Raw genomic sequence first — 12,238 nt, forward strand, 5'->3', positions numbered from 1 at the left:
CTTGCGACTACAGCTTTGAGGTGTACGTCGGGAAGCGAGATACAGAAGATAGGGACCAACAAAAGGTCAAAAACAAGACGGGGGCAGCAGCAGTGATACGAAACATGAAGGCTGTTCTGAGTGGGGCATCGCTGGGATTTCGATTGGTTATAATCGACCGTTTCTATTCCTCGATACCGCTGGCCATATAGCTTCTATCGATGTCGGTCTACGTGCTAGGGACGATCATGATTAACCGGTTGGGGCTTGATAAGCAAGTCATTGAGAAACTCAAAACTAGACAGCGTGCGATAGAACGGGGATCCTTCGCGTTCTCGCGGTCAGATGCTATTCTGACCGTGATTGCCTGCCATTAGTGGGACAGGAAACCAGTACACTAGGTCCCACCATGGTAGAAGACTCAATCCATTAAAACATCAAAATGGTAGGACCGTCAGCATTTAAGTGCCCGAAGCTCGTTACCGACTATCAACGACGGATGAGCGGAGTTGATGTCCATGATCGATTCCGCCTCCAGTCGTATTCGATTCAGACAACGTTCCGATTCCAGAATTACTACAAATCACTGCTCATGGGCTTTATAGACATGGCACTGGTGAATGCATACCTCACACAGAAGGAGACGTATCGGCTCAAGCGACTCGTACCTAAAGACCGTGGAGACTGGTATATCCTCCTGCACAAACAACTACTGCAGCTCACGGCAGACGACCATGTCGACGCCTCTACCCCTACTCCTTCTCCTGTGGCGCGCGCCAGAAAGCGCCGCCGACTAATTGGTCACGTGCATGTGCAGTTTGACGACTGGGTAATCGTATCAGCCGTCCAGAAATGCCGTCAACGTTCCTGTAAAGTTTGCGCTCTTCTCCGCGGCGAGCGAAAGAAACCATTTCAGACCACTTACTACTGTAAAGACTGCTCACAGCCTGGTGCGAAGTGCTCCCTGTGCCCCAAGTCGCGGCATAATTACAGGGGTGCACGAAAGACATGCTACCAAATTTGGCATGAAGACTTCGAGAGTGAGGTTTCCATCCCAGCATCCCTCGGGAACCGCGTCGTCTTGCGGCGCTCAGGCAAGGTGGATGCACGTAAGCCCACGCGACGAGAACTGATTTGTCAAGATGGCGACGCTAATAATGAGGCGGAAGAGCTTGTAGACCAGGATGTTCTACAGTCAGCAATCGTATAAATGGATTAGGTAGCACTGCGTTTACTTGATATTCGTACATTTTTATGGATTGGCAAGGAAGGATCTGTTGCTAACAAAAAAATGTGCGTTGCAGTCTGAAAGTCGTAAGTTTTGGCTTTCCGAATTATATTTTGCTCACAATGTCGTAACGCTTACGACTTAGATTTTAAACCTCTAAGAGTTAGTAGCGGGAATCGAGGAGATATTGACGTGGACAAGACACGCACATACAATTAGTACTGTAAAAACGAAGTCGTACGCTACGATTTATATTAGGCGGTTCCAACTCGGACTTTCTGGTAACGGAGGGGTTAATTCTGATTCCGAACTTTGATCCTCTTTATATACCACGCTAACCGCGATCACCGGTGCGAGAATCGACTCATCCAATTCTTGAACTTTGCTTACACAGATATTCGAGACCTTGACGGGCTTGATCACCGATGGGGTTGGTGTAGGAATAACCTCAGCAATAGCTGGGGTATTCGGTTGAGGCGGCATTTCTTCTATTATGTTAGTCTCTACGACAATAATTTCCTCTCGATCAATAATAATCGCGTTGTTGCCACATTCTTTGTTGCGAGCAAGTTTTCACTGCTCCACGTTGCTTTTAATGAAGCTGCACATTTTCGTAGTTGTGTGACTAAAATTATGTTTTGTTTATTCTTAATAGACTTCGCTTAAGATGGACTCGTCATTTTTTAAGATGTCGTACTCAGGAATTATCAGCAGACGACACATTAGCGGGCTCGTCAGTGTATAGTGTCATCGCTAAATATTGTATGAGTACGACACATTAACGGAATCGACATCATCGAAGTGTCCATGTGTGAATTATTTTGTATCCTTTATCGAAACAGGGGGGTATTGCTATGTTTCGATACACTTAGATGACGAGCTCATTGTTGCGAGAGGCATTGTGTTCGGCTTGCGTCCAGCTATTATGTCCATCTTTCTTTTCATTAGAAGCCACGATAGCAACTCTAGATCAATCTATATATCTCAGTGTAGAAGTGTACATCGTTGCTTCTGATAAGGTGGTTGCCTTTTTTGTCGGTACAATACCGGTTTACGGGGTGGTTTCGTTCATGAATTCATGATTGTTTTTGTCCAATCAGGTCATGAATTTATGGTATATCGGTAAATGTGAGATCGCGACGGCACCCTCGTATTTTGGCCACCAAGGATGTAACATTCGTTGTGACACCGTTTTTTCGTAACTGCGATGTGCCATTAATTTATGAACTCGTCAATTCGCACTACTCGCTCACTACGTCCTTGAACTCATAAACCAAAAGACCTGAGCAGCCTTGCGCTAGTCCGCTTCTCGCAATGTTGTCCAGAGACTCCTCCACATCATTCAAGCGATCCTTGACGGTTTTCTTGCGGTCCATCTCTTCGCGGAGTGCATTGATCGTATCCAGATGGATACCGACAAGAAATCCATCCTTGATAAGAAGTGCAGCACCAGAATCTCCAGCGTACGTTGGGCACGAATACATGATGTATCTTCTGTGAGCACTCCGGCTACCGGAGCAAATCCCAGTTGATTCTTGAACACGTCTTGGTATTCGTCAATACCGAATCGATACCGGCCAACACAAGATCATAGCGTCCTCTTAGTTCATCTGGTCTTCCATTCCATGGAGGAATGAAGAATGATCTGGGTTTGGACGACTTCAGAATCGCAAAGTCCAGCTGAGAGCTGCGAGCAACAACTTCAACAGCTTCAATACCTTCCTTCAACGCCAGAGACACCATGCTTCCCACAGTGTGTTGCTCCGTTAGAATATGGTCGCATGTCACCGCTAGAGTCGGGCTGAAAAACACACCCATTCCAACACCGTTGCGTTCTCCGTCTTCTTCCACGATCACAAATACTGCCTTTTCGACTTGTTCTTGAACGTTTGGCTGGATAAAATAACGTGAATCGCTTTCTGCGCGCTTCGGCACTTGCACAATGAGCGCATTCTCTCCATTATTCCCATACGCCGTCACTGGGGACCACGACTGGGGCAGCAGCACGTTTCGCTTCGCATCGTACTCCGCATGGTTCGCAAAGACTGCGAGGTCGACAGCATCGACGTTCGCGAGAGCGCTCGGACACTCTTTCTTCACTGCCTTTCGGAACGTATCCACATCTTCAACATCCACATCAACAGAAGTCGTCGATGTGAGATCCTTGCCGTTCCCGCCCACGAGCAGGAACCATTTTCGCGCCGCCATCCCTTCTACGCGAGGCGCACTAACGAAGTAACGTGCGACAGCTGGTACATCAAATTGACACAAACTTTACATAGAACTACACTACGCTAAACGAATCGACCAATTAAAGACAAGGACGATCGAAGGCGAACGCTGAAACAACAAACGTGACCCGTGTGACAGTATCGTTGTTCAAATCAATCGAGACGGATATACATGATGCCCCATGATTCATGGGGCACGGGTTGGCGATGGATGCAATCGACGCGTTATTGAGCGGCAATTGACGTATGCGCTTGCTGACAAGTGGATGTTAACGAAGACCAAAGGATTTAAGAAAGAAAGGTGCTCTTGCGGTAATGATCAAGGGAAGTGTTTTCTGTATCAATCTGTAGACGCGTCTCCGTCCGAAGATGCATTTCTGTGTCTGGAAGATGCGACGAAGGGCTTCTTTCACGAGGTTCATAAGTGTAAATGCATCGAAGGGAAGCTATCACTGGACGTTTCCAAGCAAGAGCGGTTGAAGGCTGCTGGTCCCGACGACCTATTCATCTTATATTGCACGAGCCCAGTGACGGTTGACCTATGGTTGCTGCCGAACTCCGCATTTGTTGATGCCACCTGCTGGGAAGCGTACTACGGCCCATTTGCTACTCGTGCACACTTCATCAAGTGTGTTCCGTTTTACCGTGCATCAACACGAGCTCCGAGGTTCAGCTGGAGTTCGTGGAGGGTGTAGGCCCGGCCTACCGTGCCCGAATCGCGAAGAAACGTCCATTTACGAGCTTGGAAGATGCTTTTGTGAAGACCAATATTCCTGTCAAGGTTCTTAGACGATTCAATTTCAACACGGAAGTATCGCTTGGTGCTTCTGGCATTGCATTCGTAGTCCTTACAGCAATCCTTCGTATGTTTGTTTCCACAGTGTGTGCAGATTTCATCTCGACATATTTGATTTTACGATGAGCGCGCTCGATCTCTTGCGGCTTTAACTGTTCCTTAGGTAATTTATCCAATCCGAACTTCTTTCGCATCCAAACAAGCAAGTGTCTCCGCATTTCAGATCTCGATATTTCCGCCCCTTCTTCATATGCTACGTTTCCCATAGCGAATCCGTAGCTGTTATTATTATAGCAGTCTCGCGAAAATCATTGCTTCTATCAATAAATGACTGTGGGGCAAATGCCGTCACCTTCTTGCTTGCGTATGTTTCTTTGAGCTCGATATACTTTGAGCGGCATCGATGCAAGAACGTAGCGAACTCTTGATCTTATACTTTCTGCTCAAGTTCCACATCGACTTCGTCATCGGGAACTTGCTTGCCAAATTTAACAATCATCAGACGACGAACGATTTCGCCAGCTTCGTCTGTGTAGTTCGGCATATGATTCGAGTTAAGGCGAGTTGGAATATTTCAATCTAGCACTTCAATGGAGCCTTTCCCTTTGACGGGGCACGAAATTGAACCGCGAGTCAGCATTGATAAGAAATATGATCGAAGAAGCGACTTAGCGATGTTATGAGGCATCTCATCGCAGCAAAATGGTCTGCTTCGTGACACAATCACGCAGGCCAAATTTTTCTTGCATTGAGTTACTAAGAAGTCCAATACGATTATGCTGACGGCAAAGACGTGCTAAGCGAAAAATGGTTCAATGGCGGTGTAGGCGGTGAATCAACCACCACCTTTGTGCGATCGATTCATGCGTAGAACGGAGAACGAGATATGTTTTCTCTTGAAAGGAAGTATCACCCCATGGCCAAGATGAGGCTAACGCGAATCCGTGTTGAATTTGAATCGTCTAAGAACCTTGACTGGAATCTTGGTCTTCACAAAAGCATCTTCCAAGCTCGTAAATGGACGCTTCTTCGCGATTCGGGCACGGTAGGCCGGGCCTACACCCTCCACGAACTCCAGTTGGACCTCGGAGCTCGTGTTGATGCACGGTAACGGAACATACTTGATGAAGAATGCACGAGCAGCAAATGGACCGTAGTACGCTTCCCAGCAGGTGGCATCAACAAACGCGGAGTTCGGCAACAAACATAGGTCAGCCGTCACTAGACTCGTGCAATATAAGATGAATAGGTCGTCGGGACCAGCAGCCTTCAACCGCTCTTGCTCGAAAACGTCCAGTGATAGATTCCCTTCGACGCATTTACACTGATGAACCTCGTGAAAGAAGCCCTTCGTCGCATCTTCCAGACACAGAAATGCATCTCCGGACGGAGACCCGTCTGCAGGCTGATACAGAAAGCACGTCCCTTGATCATTACCGCAAGAACACCTTTCTTCCTTAAATCCTTTGGTCTTCGTTGGCATCCGCTTGTCAGCTAGCGCATACGTCAATTGCCGCTCAATAACGCGTCGATTGCATCCATCGCCAAACCGTGCCCCATGATGTATATCCGTCCACAGCACAGGCTCCTCCTGGGCGAAAGCTTGCGATTTCAACACTCGGAACTTGCAGTTAAAATGCTCCCAAAGTTGCCAAGGTTTCAAGTCTTCCAACCGTTCTGCCGGTGCGTAAGTAGCATGTTTGCTCCATGGAATATCATGCGTTTCCAGCAGCATATAGAGAATGAACGGGCATTGGAGGTGGGTTCCATCTAGTCGAATCAACCCGCACGAGATAACTTGATCAAGCGTTAGATTTCCGAAAAGCGAATTTCCATCGACCCTCCGACGAGAAATCACCGCAAGAAATGCTTGCTTCATACTCTGCATCTGGGCAACAATCGCAGGGTACGCTTGTCGAATTGCAGCCAGCACTTTGTGCATCACCGGAATGAATTCAAAAGCTTGCCCCTGGCTTTGCAGCATCACTTTAAACAATTCTTCCAATGCTCTGCCATGCCCGCCCATGTCATCCACCAATAGCTGCGTCAAAGTTTTATTGCCATTGTTGAATGCATCAAATACGTCTCTTCCATCGATCTTCGGGCGCTCCAATGATGTCGTCTGCAGCATCTCTCTCCATTGTGGCGAAGCGGCCAGAAATTCATCCACTGGCTGGTAAATAGTCGCCGCGCAGATCACAATCAGCAAGCACTTGGAGGCATTGACGAGGTCACACAGCGACGCAAACGCCGTATAAAACTCGGAGCGCTTGCTTCCTGCTTCATGCGGAAGCTTTTGCAAGCTGTCGACACAGAGAATCACGCACATTTGGCTCGGATCCGTTCCAGTGATTGCTGACAATTTTGACAATACTTGTGCAGGGACAACATGATTCGCATGATCCAACATAAATTCGTCCCAGACGACCGAATCCTGCAGTTGGTACAGCATTCGAGTTCCAATTGCCTGGCCCGGATCAATAAAATTACCTGGCTTGGTTGTTCCATTTTCAAAGGTGATCTTGAAATTGTAGGCATTCCGCAAAAGCTGCTTCATCGCTGGATCTCCTTGCGTCTCATCGCAAAAGATTTGCTGCTGCAAGATTTTCGGAAATTCGTCAAGCAATCTCGACTTTCCAGTTCCGGGGCCATCTAAGCACACGAATAGCGGATGACTTCGCTTGTCCGTCTTCCCATCTCTCCAAGCTTCATAATGACGACCGATAGCAGATGCTAGGTTGCCAAGATCCAATGAATTCTGGAAATCCCAATTCGCACCAGTCGTTGCGACCAACGACTTTGGCTCCTTCCAAAAGAACGACTGCTGCGATAACGCTGGCACCACCGCTTGACGCTGCGTCGGCACTTGCACAATGAGCGCATTCTCTTCATTATTCCCATACGCCGTCACTGGGGACCCCGACTGGGGCAGCAGCACGCTTCGCTTCGCATCGTACTCCGCCCGGTTCGCAAAGACTGTGAGATCGGACGCAGCAATCCCTGCGAGGTGACTGTCTGTGAACTTCTCCTTCACCGCATGCCGCAACGCAACAACATCTTCGATATCCACGACAACAGCATCAGTCGACGTCACCGCGTTCCCATCTTCGCCTACATTTCCGCGCCATTTCACACGGCAACTTCGAGAATGAACTCTCATGAAATAACGCATAGCGTATCGTTTATGTTTCATCGTCCGCTCTTCATACCCCTAAAAAGTAATCGAGAGTACCCCTAGACACCCTCAGAGACAGCGATGATGTAGTACAGCCTGTACCATGTAGCACTTCCAAGGGTGTGTAGGGGTACTCCCGTTGCTCTTATATGGGATGGTTGAGCGGACGACGAGCGGACAGGACGAACATTCTCGATGCCCATTCTGGGGACAAGACGACAAAGAAACATGAGCGTTGCTTTCTTTGGGGACGGGACTCATACTCGTCACCTGCAGTAGCTACGCGGAACAACCGTGCGCCCAATCAAGCTGTCGCTGCGACAGACGCAGTCACACCGGCGTCAATGACTCCTCTGCTTTCCAGCATCGATCGCATCAGCGCTGCTCTGGAAGCTGCAGTGGCACATCCTCCACCGCCGACCGGTACAGTGCGTGTGTGCCACGCAACGGAAGACGAGTGGAACGCGTTTGCAGACAGCGAGGATCCAATCGCTCGACTCAATTATCTTGAAGGGTTTCCTGACACGAAAGAGATTCACATCATCGAGTTTGCCGACGCTCCGCACAAAGATTACGTTGGAGAGCTAAACGATCAATTTCGTGAGCGGCATGTCAAGCGATGGCTCAAAGGCCACTTGGCCGCCAAGAATTCTCAAGGGCGACAATGGTGCTCAGATCTCAGTTATGGACCACGCGAAGAAACACCCGGCTCGGTGCTTCCTCCAAACGTTCCAATATTTGCAGACTTTCGGACGATTGAGGTTGAGATTGGAGTTTCTCAGCAGTGGGGCATGGCACCTGGAGAGCTCGACCACAAGGCGATTGCCATATGGGCCGCGATGCCAGGAGTCGAATATGTGCTATGTGTGTCATTCGATCCCGACTTTGCGAATGCCGAATACAAGCTGTATGATGCTCGCGTCCATCCACTTGTGCAGCTGGCTCCACTTCCAATCGTCGCTCGAAACACGGTGATCCAGTTGGACGGACGTCGAATCCTTGGTATTCCGCCACGGATGGCGCTCCCGGTAGGGTTTCCTGCAACTCTGTCGGTGGATTTGTACTCTCCATTGGCCTGGGCAATGCGTTAATCAGACGTCCAGCAAACTCTTGCGCAGCAACTACCGAGTGATCTGAATTTTATATTTAAAAAAAATAATCATGAATTCATGGTGGCAGACCGGTTTTATATATACCGGTATGAGCCGGATTCTATTGTGACATTGCACGGTGACTCTAAAAGTGAATACTGCGTGAGTATTTGTTTTAATACTCACAGAGTTTTATAAAAAAATACCACGAGAAGTGCCGTCGTGTACTGGGTATGTGAGTACAGTACTGCACCCCGTTTTCGCGAGGGCGGACCATTTAGGATTTGCAAATAATTTAGATTTAAGCATAAAACAATAGTTCATTTGGATTTAGGATCATCACATCCGGAAGTTTATCAAAGGTCCAAGGGCGCGAAAATGGGGTGCAGTACTGTATTTTAAAATGGCCTTTTTAGCCACCATATATTTTGCTTTTTATATGAAGGGGCCTCGCCTTCAACAAAATGTAGAAGTGGACTTCTTTATCTTATGTACTAGCAATATGCATGACTACTGAAAGGTCGTCCGTTCTGCAACCACCAGCTGAAGTGCGTCCGTTGTAATCTTCAACGTGTTGCACTTGTACTAAAGCAAGTGCCGTCGTCTCGTGAATTTGTGGGTATGTGAGTATTATAAAATGACCTCTTTTAGCCACTCCATATATTTTGCTTTTTGGTGAACCCTGCTCACAAATATTTACTAATGTTATAAAGTTACTATAGGACATGTTCTAATTGAAAGCTTTGTAAGCATTTTGCAATCACTCTCACTTTCATCTAAAATCTATCTCCTATTGATATTAGATGAGCCAAACCTTGTCTCGGTCATTGTTTCGTGTGAGACAAAGCTTTCACGGACATACTCGACACATTTAACATGAATACAAGTCATATGATCCACTCGCTAATGTGACTTCAGCTGGAACGCTCCAGAGTGTGACATAAAAAAAATTATGATCTTGAGCGACGATTATGTATAGTATAAAATATAACTTTAGTAATATGACAATGTGCAGCTTTATCAAAAAGAACGGAGAACAGTGTTTGCTAGCTCGCAACAAGGATCGCTGCGGCAAGCATCCAATTATTATGGATCGGAAAAGTATTGTCGCGGAGTGTAATATCGTAGAAGAAATGTCACCACAAGCCAATACCCAGTCGTCGCTGAGGCTGTTAGCGCCATCGGTGATCGAACCCGTCGAGGCCTCGAATGTAAAAGTAAGTGAAGTTTCAAATGTAGATGAGTCGATTGTCGAACCGATGATCGTGGATAGCGTGGTATACATGTATAAGGAGGAATATAATTTAGATTCGGAATAATTATAGAATTCGGACGATTCTGAGAATGAAGTGACCTCGACAGCTAGTGAGGTCATTAAACCGACCGAGTCGCAATATCTTATCGTTTGTGTAAATTATCTTGACGAAATTGCAGAAGCTGAGAACCTTGTTCTCGATCAGCAACAAATCGATGTCTTGCGAAAGTTCGTTGAGGTTGATACAAAAAAATGCTAAAGGCAAAGATATTGAAAGCACGCTCAAGCGTGATTCTATGGTAATTGATCAGTTTGAACGCAAAATGAAAAAGCGTAAGGAGAAACCGGACGTCAAGCCAAAAGCCACGACTAGAACTGATGCAGAGGCTAAGGGCATCACTTGGGACACTTATGGACTTGAATACGGGAATAAAGACATTCTGAAGTTTTCTGAAGTAACCGATGCTTGGCGCTCACTTGCGAAGGAAATGCAAATCGATCATCAAAGCATTAAGAATGCAGATCCACAAGTATTATTCAGTCAGGGTTATATCTCACCAATCCAACTTGAAAATCGAAAAGATGGCAAAGTAACCTCGCGTAAGCGTATCTACTTCAAATCAGATGAGGACAAAGAAGCCTTCTTAGGGCTTTATGAGAAACTTAGTCTTGTAGAATATTGTGTGTCAAATGGACTATATGATCAGCGTCTAAACAAAGTATGCTGCATGATGAGTACTGTGATAACTATAATACTTGGAACTTGGCTGGTGTGCTATATCGCAAGCAACACATCGATCTTGGCTTAACGCGGAAGACATATTTGTCCATTCTCAATACAATGGCAGATCGATTTGATCAAGCCGCTGCGTTGAAAGTGTTCAATGATTGGGAAACATCCAAGTATTACCCCAATCCCAAATTAAATTTATTGTTGGAAACCGATCCAGATGGATACAAGGAATGGAAAGCGGAGTATGAACCACAAGAAGTCAAAGAAAAGAATGAAGATAAGGAAAAGAGAAGACCATTAGATATTCTTAAGGAGAAGCTGATTGAGAACGTCAAAGACAAGTATAAGCGTGAATTTCAATCTGGAGCAATCTATGAGAATTTGCTTCCATATTACTACATGTATGCTCGTGAAACTGTGTTTCTGAATGTAGTGTTTGCTGATGAACATATGTGCAAGTCGAAAGATCTTCAGCAATTGCTGTATTTCACAAAGAATATCATCAATCCTGACTTTGAGCTCATTTAGCTTGACTACAACTACATTGGATTCCGCAATGGTCTATCTAATGCGACGTTTGTTTTGACTACTGATATTGTAGAGAATATTCAGGTTCGAACATACATTGACTCAGAGTTTGAGCTCAATAATGACTATGCTCCGCTACTTGATCAATATCTCAAGCTCCAATTTGACGACGAGACTATTGAAGTTATCGATTTCATGATTGGTCGCCTAATGTAGACTGAATGACAAATTTGATTTCATGGTATTGCTTTATGGTGAAGGTGGATCAGGTAAATCGTTATTGATGAATCTTCTTAAGTAGTCATTTGCTTCTGATCCGGTTGGTATTTTATCTAACTATCATCAAGAGCAATTTGGGGATTAAAAGAATATTCTCAAAAACAAGTATTATGCTGTGATGATATGGATAATCTTGCTAAGACTTTACCAAAGGCTGATTTCTTGAGTATGGCTACTCCTGAATCCATTTCATGTCCGGTCAAAGGAAAACAGCGTTTAGTCATTGTGCTTGATTGGAATATTGGAGCTATTCTTAATGACAACAAGCTACCAAACTACAAGGATGAGTCAGGGGAAGTGGTTCGTCGTTTCATGGTCGCTAACTTTATGAATATCATTCCTGAAGAAAGGGAGAACACAATTTTTGAGAATGATATCAAAGATCAGGAATTTGGCGTCTTTCTACACCGCTGTCGATCAGCCTATTTAAAGTTTTATTTCAAATATAAGATCAAAGGAGTTGAGTCGTTCTGTCCAGTCTCATTCATTGAAAACCGCAACCTTCTTCGTATGGCTACCAACTACACCTACCAATTCATCTCCGAGAAATGTACATACGAAGAAGGTGCTTCTATCAGTGTTTCTCAATTGAATAAAGCCCTGAAAGCGTATATCAAGGAGCGATATGAAATGAAGCAAACGTCAAAAGATACGATCAATATCTCAAATTTGATGCTCGTTGATGCGAGGTTTGTAGAAAAGAAGCTGAATATCTGTAAGAGCGTCGCAAGGCGCACATAAAATCATTAGTAAATATTTGTGAATATGTTTGTGAGTATTAAACCACAAATACATATGAACTAGGGCGGGGGCTTCATAAAAAGCAACATTTGGAGTGACAAAAAAGGCCATTGTATATACATGTACTGACATACCGGTACCCACAAGATCACGAGCTCGTGGTATGTTTTTTTTATTATGAAAATCTGTGAGTATTAAAACA

General features: G+C 45.6%; 3 protein-coding genes and 2 pseudogenes across 3 annotated transcripts; 3 read left to right on the forward strand and 2 right to left on the reverse strand.

The window, feature by feature from the left end:
• Nucleotides 1-2,404: 2,404 nt before the first annotated feature.
• Nucleotides 2,405-3,415, reverse strand: PITG_04742 (CRN domain-containing protein-containing protein; the record flags this gene model as incomplete). The annotated part of the gene is made up of 1 exon (XM_002905422.1): nucleotides 2,405-3,415. One exon carries the CDS (start codon nucleotides 3,413-3,415, stop codon nucleotides 2,717-2,719), a length of 699 nt encoding a protein of 232 aa, XP_002905468.1.
• A 211-nt stretch (nucleotides 3,416-3,626) lies between these two features.
• Nucleotides 3,627-4,076, forward strand: PITG_23246 (annotated as a pseudogene; the record flags this gene model as incomplete).
• Nucleotides 4,077-5,282: 1,206 nt separating this feature from the next.
• PITG_04743 lies at nucleotides 5,283-7,055 on the reverse strand (annotated as a pseudogene; the record flags this gene model as incomplete).
• Nucleotides 7,056-7,678: 623 nt separating this feature from the next.
• On the forward strand, nucleotides 7,679-11,232 carry PITG_04744 (uncharacterized protein; the record flags this gene model as incomplete). Its single annotated transcript, XM_002905423.1, has 7 exons — nucleotides 7,679-8,437; nucleotides 8,835-8,883; nucleotides 9,021-9,048; nucleotides 9,516-9,717; nucleotides 10,067-10,088; nucleotides 10,706-10,837; nucleotides 11,090-11,232. 7 exons carry the CDS (start codon nucleotides 7,754-7,756, stop codon nucleotides 11,230-11,232), a joined length of 1,260 nt encoding a protein of 419 aa, XP_002905469.1.
• Nucleotides 11,233-11,254: 22 nt separating this feature from the next.
• PITG_04745 (uncharacterized protein) lies at nucleotides 11,255-12,036 on the forward strand (the record flags this gene model as incomplete). The annotated part of the gene is made up of 2 exons (XM_002905424.1): nucleotides 11,255-11,313; nucleotides 11,364-12,036. The coding sequence occupies 2 exons, from the start codon at nucleotides 11,255-11,257 to the stop codon at nucleotides 12,034-12,036; spliced, it is 732 nt and encodes a 243-aa protein (XP_002905470.1).
• Between the last annotated feature and the right edge of the window lie 202 nt (nucleotides 12,037-12,238).

This window comes from Phytophthora infestans, genomic scaffold (assembly GCF_000142945.1).
Source record: "Phytophthora infestans T30-4 supercont1.6 genomic scaffold, whole genome shotgun sequence".
Taxonomy (NCBI): domain Eukaryota; phylum Oomycota; class Peronosporomycetes; order Peronosporales; family Peronosporaceae; genus Phytophthora; species Phytophthora infestans.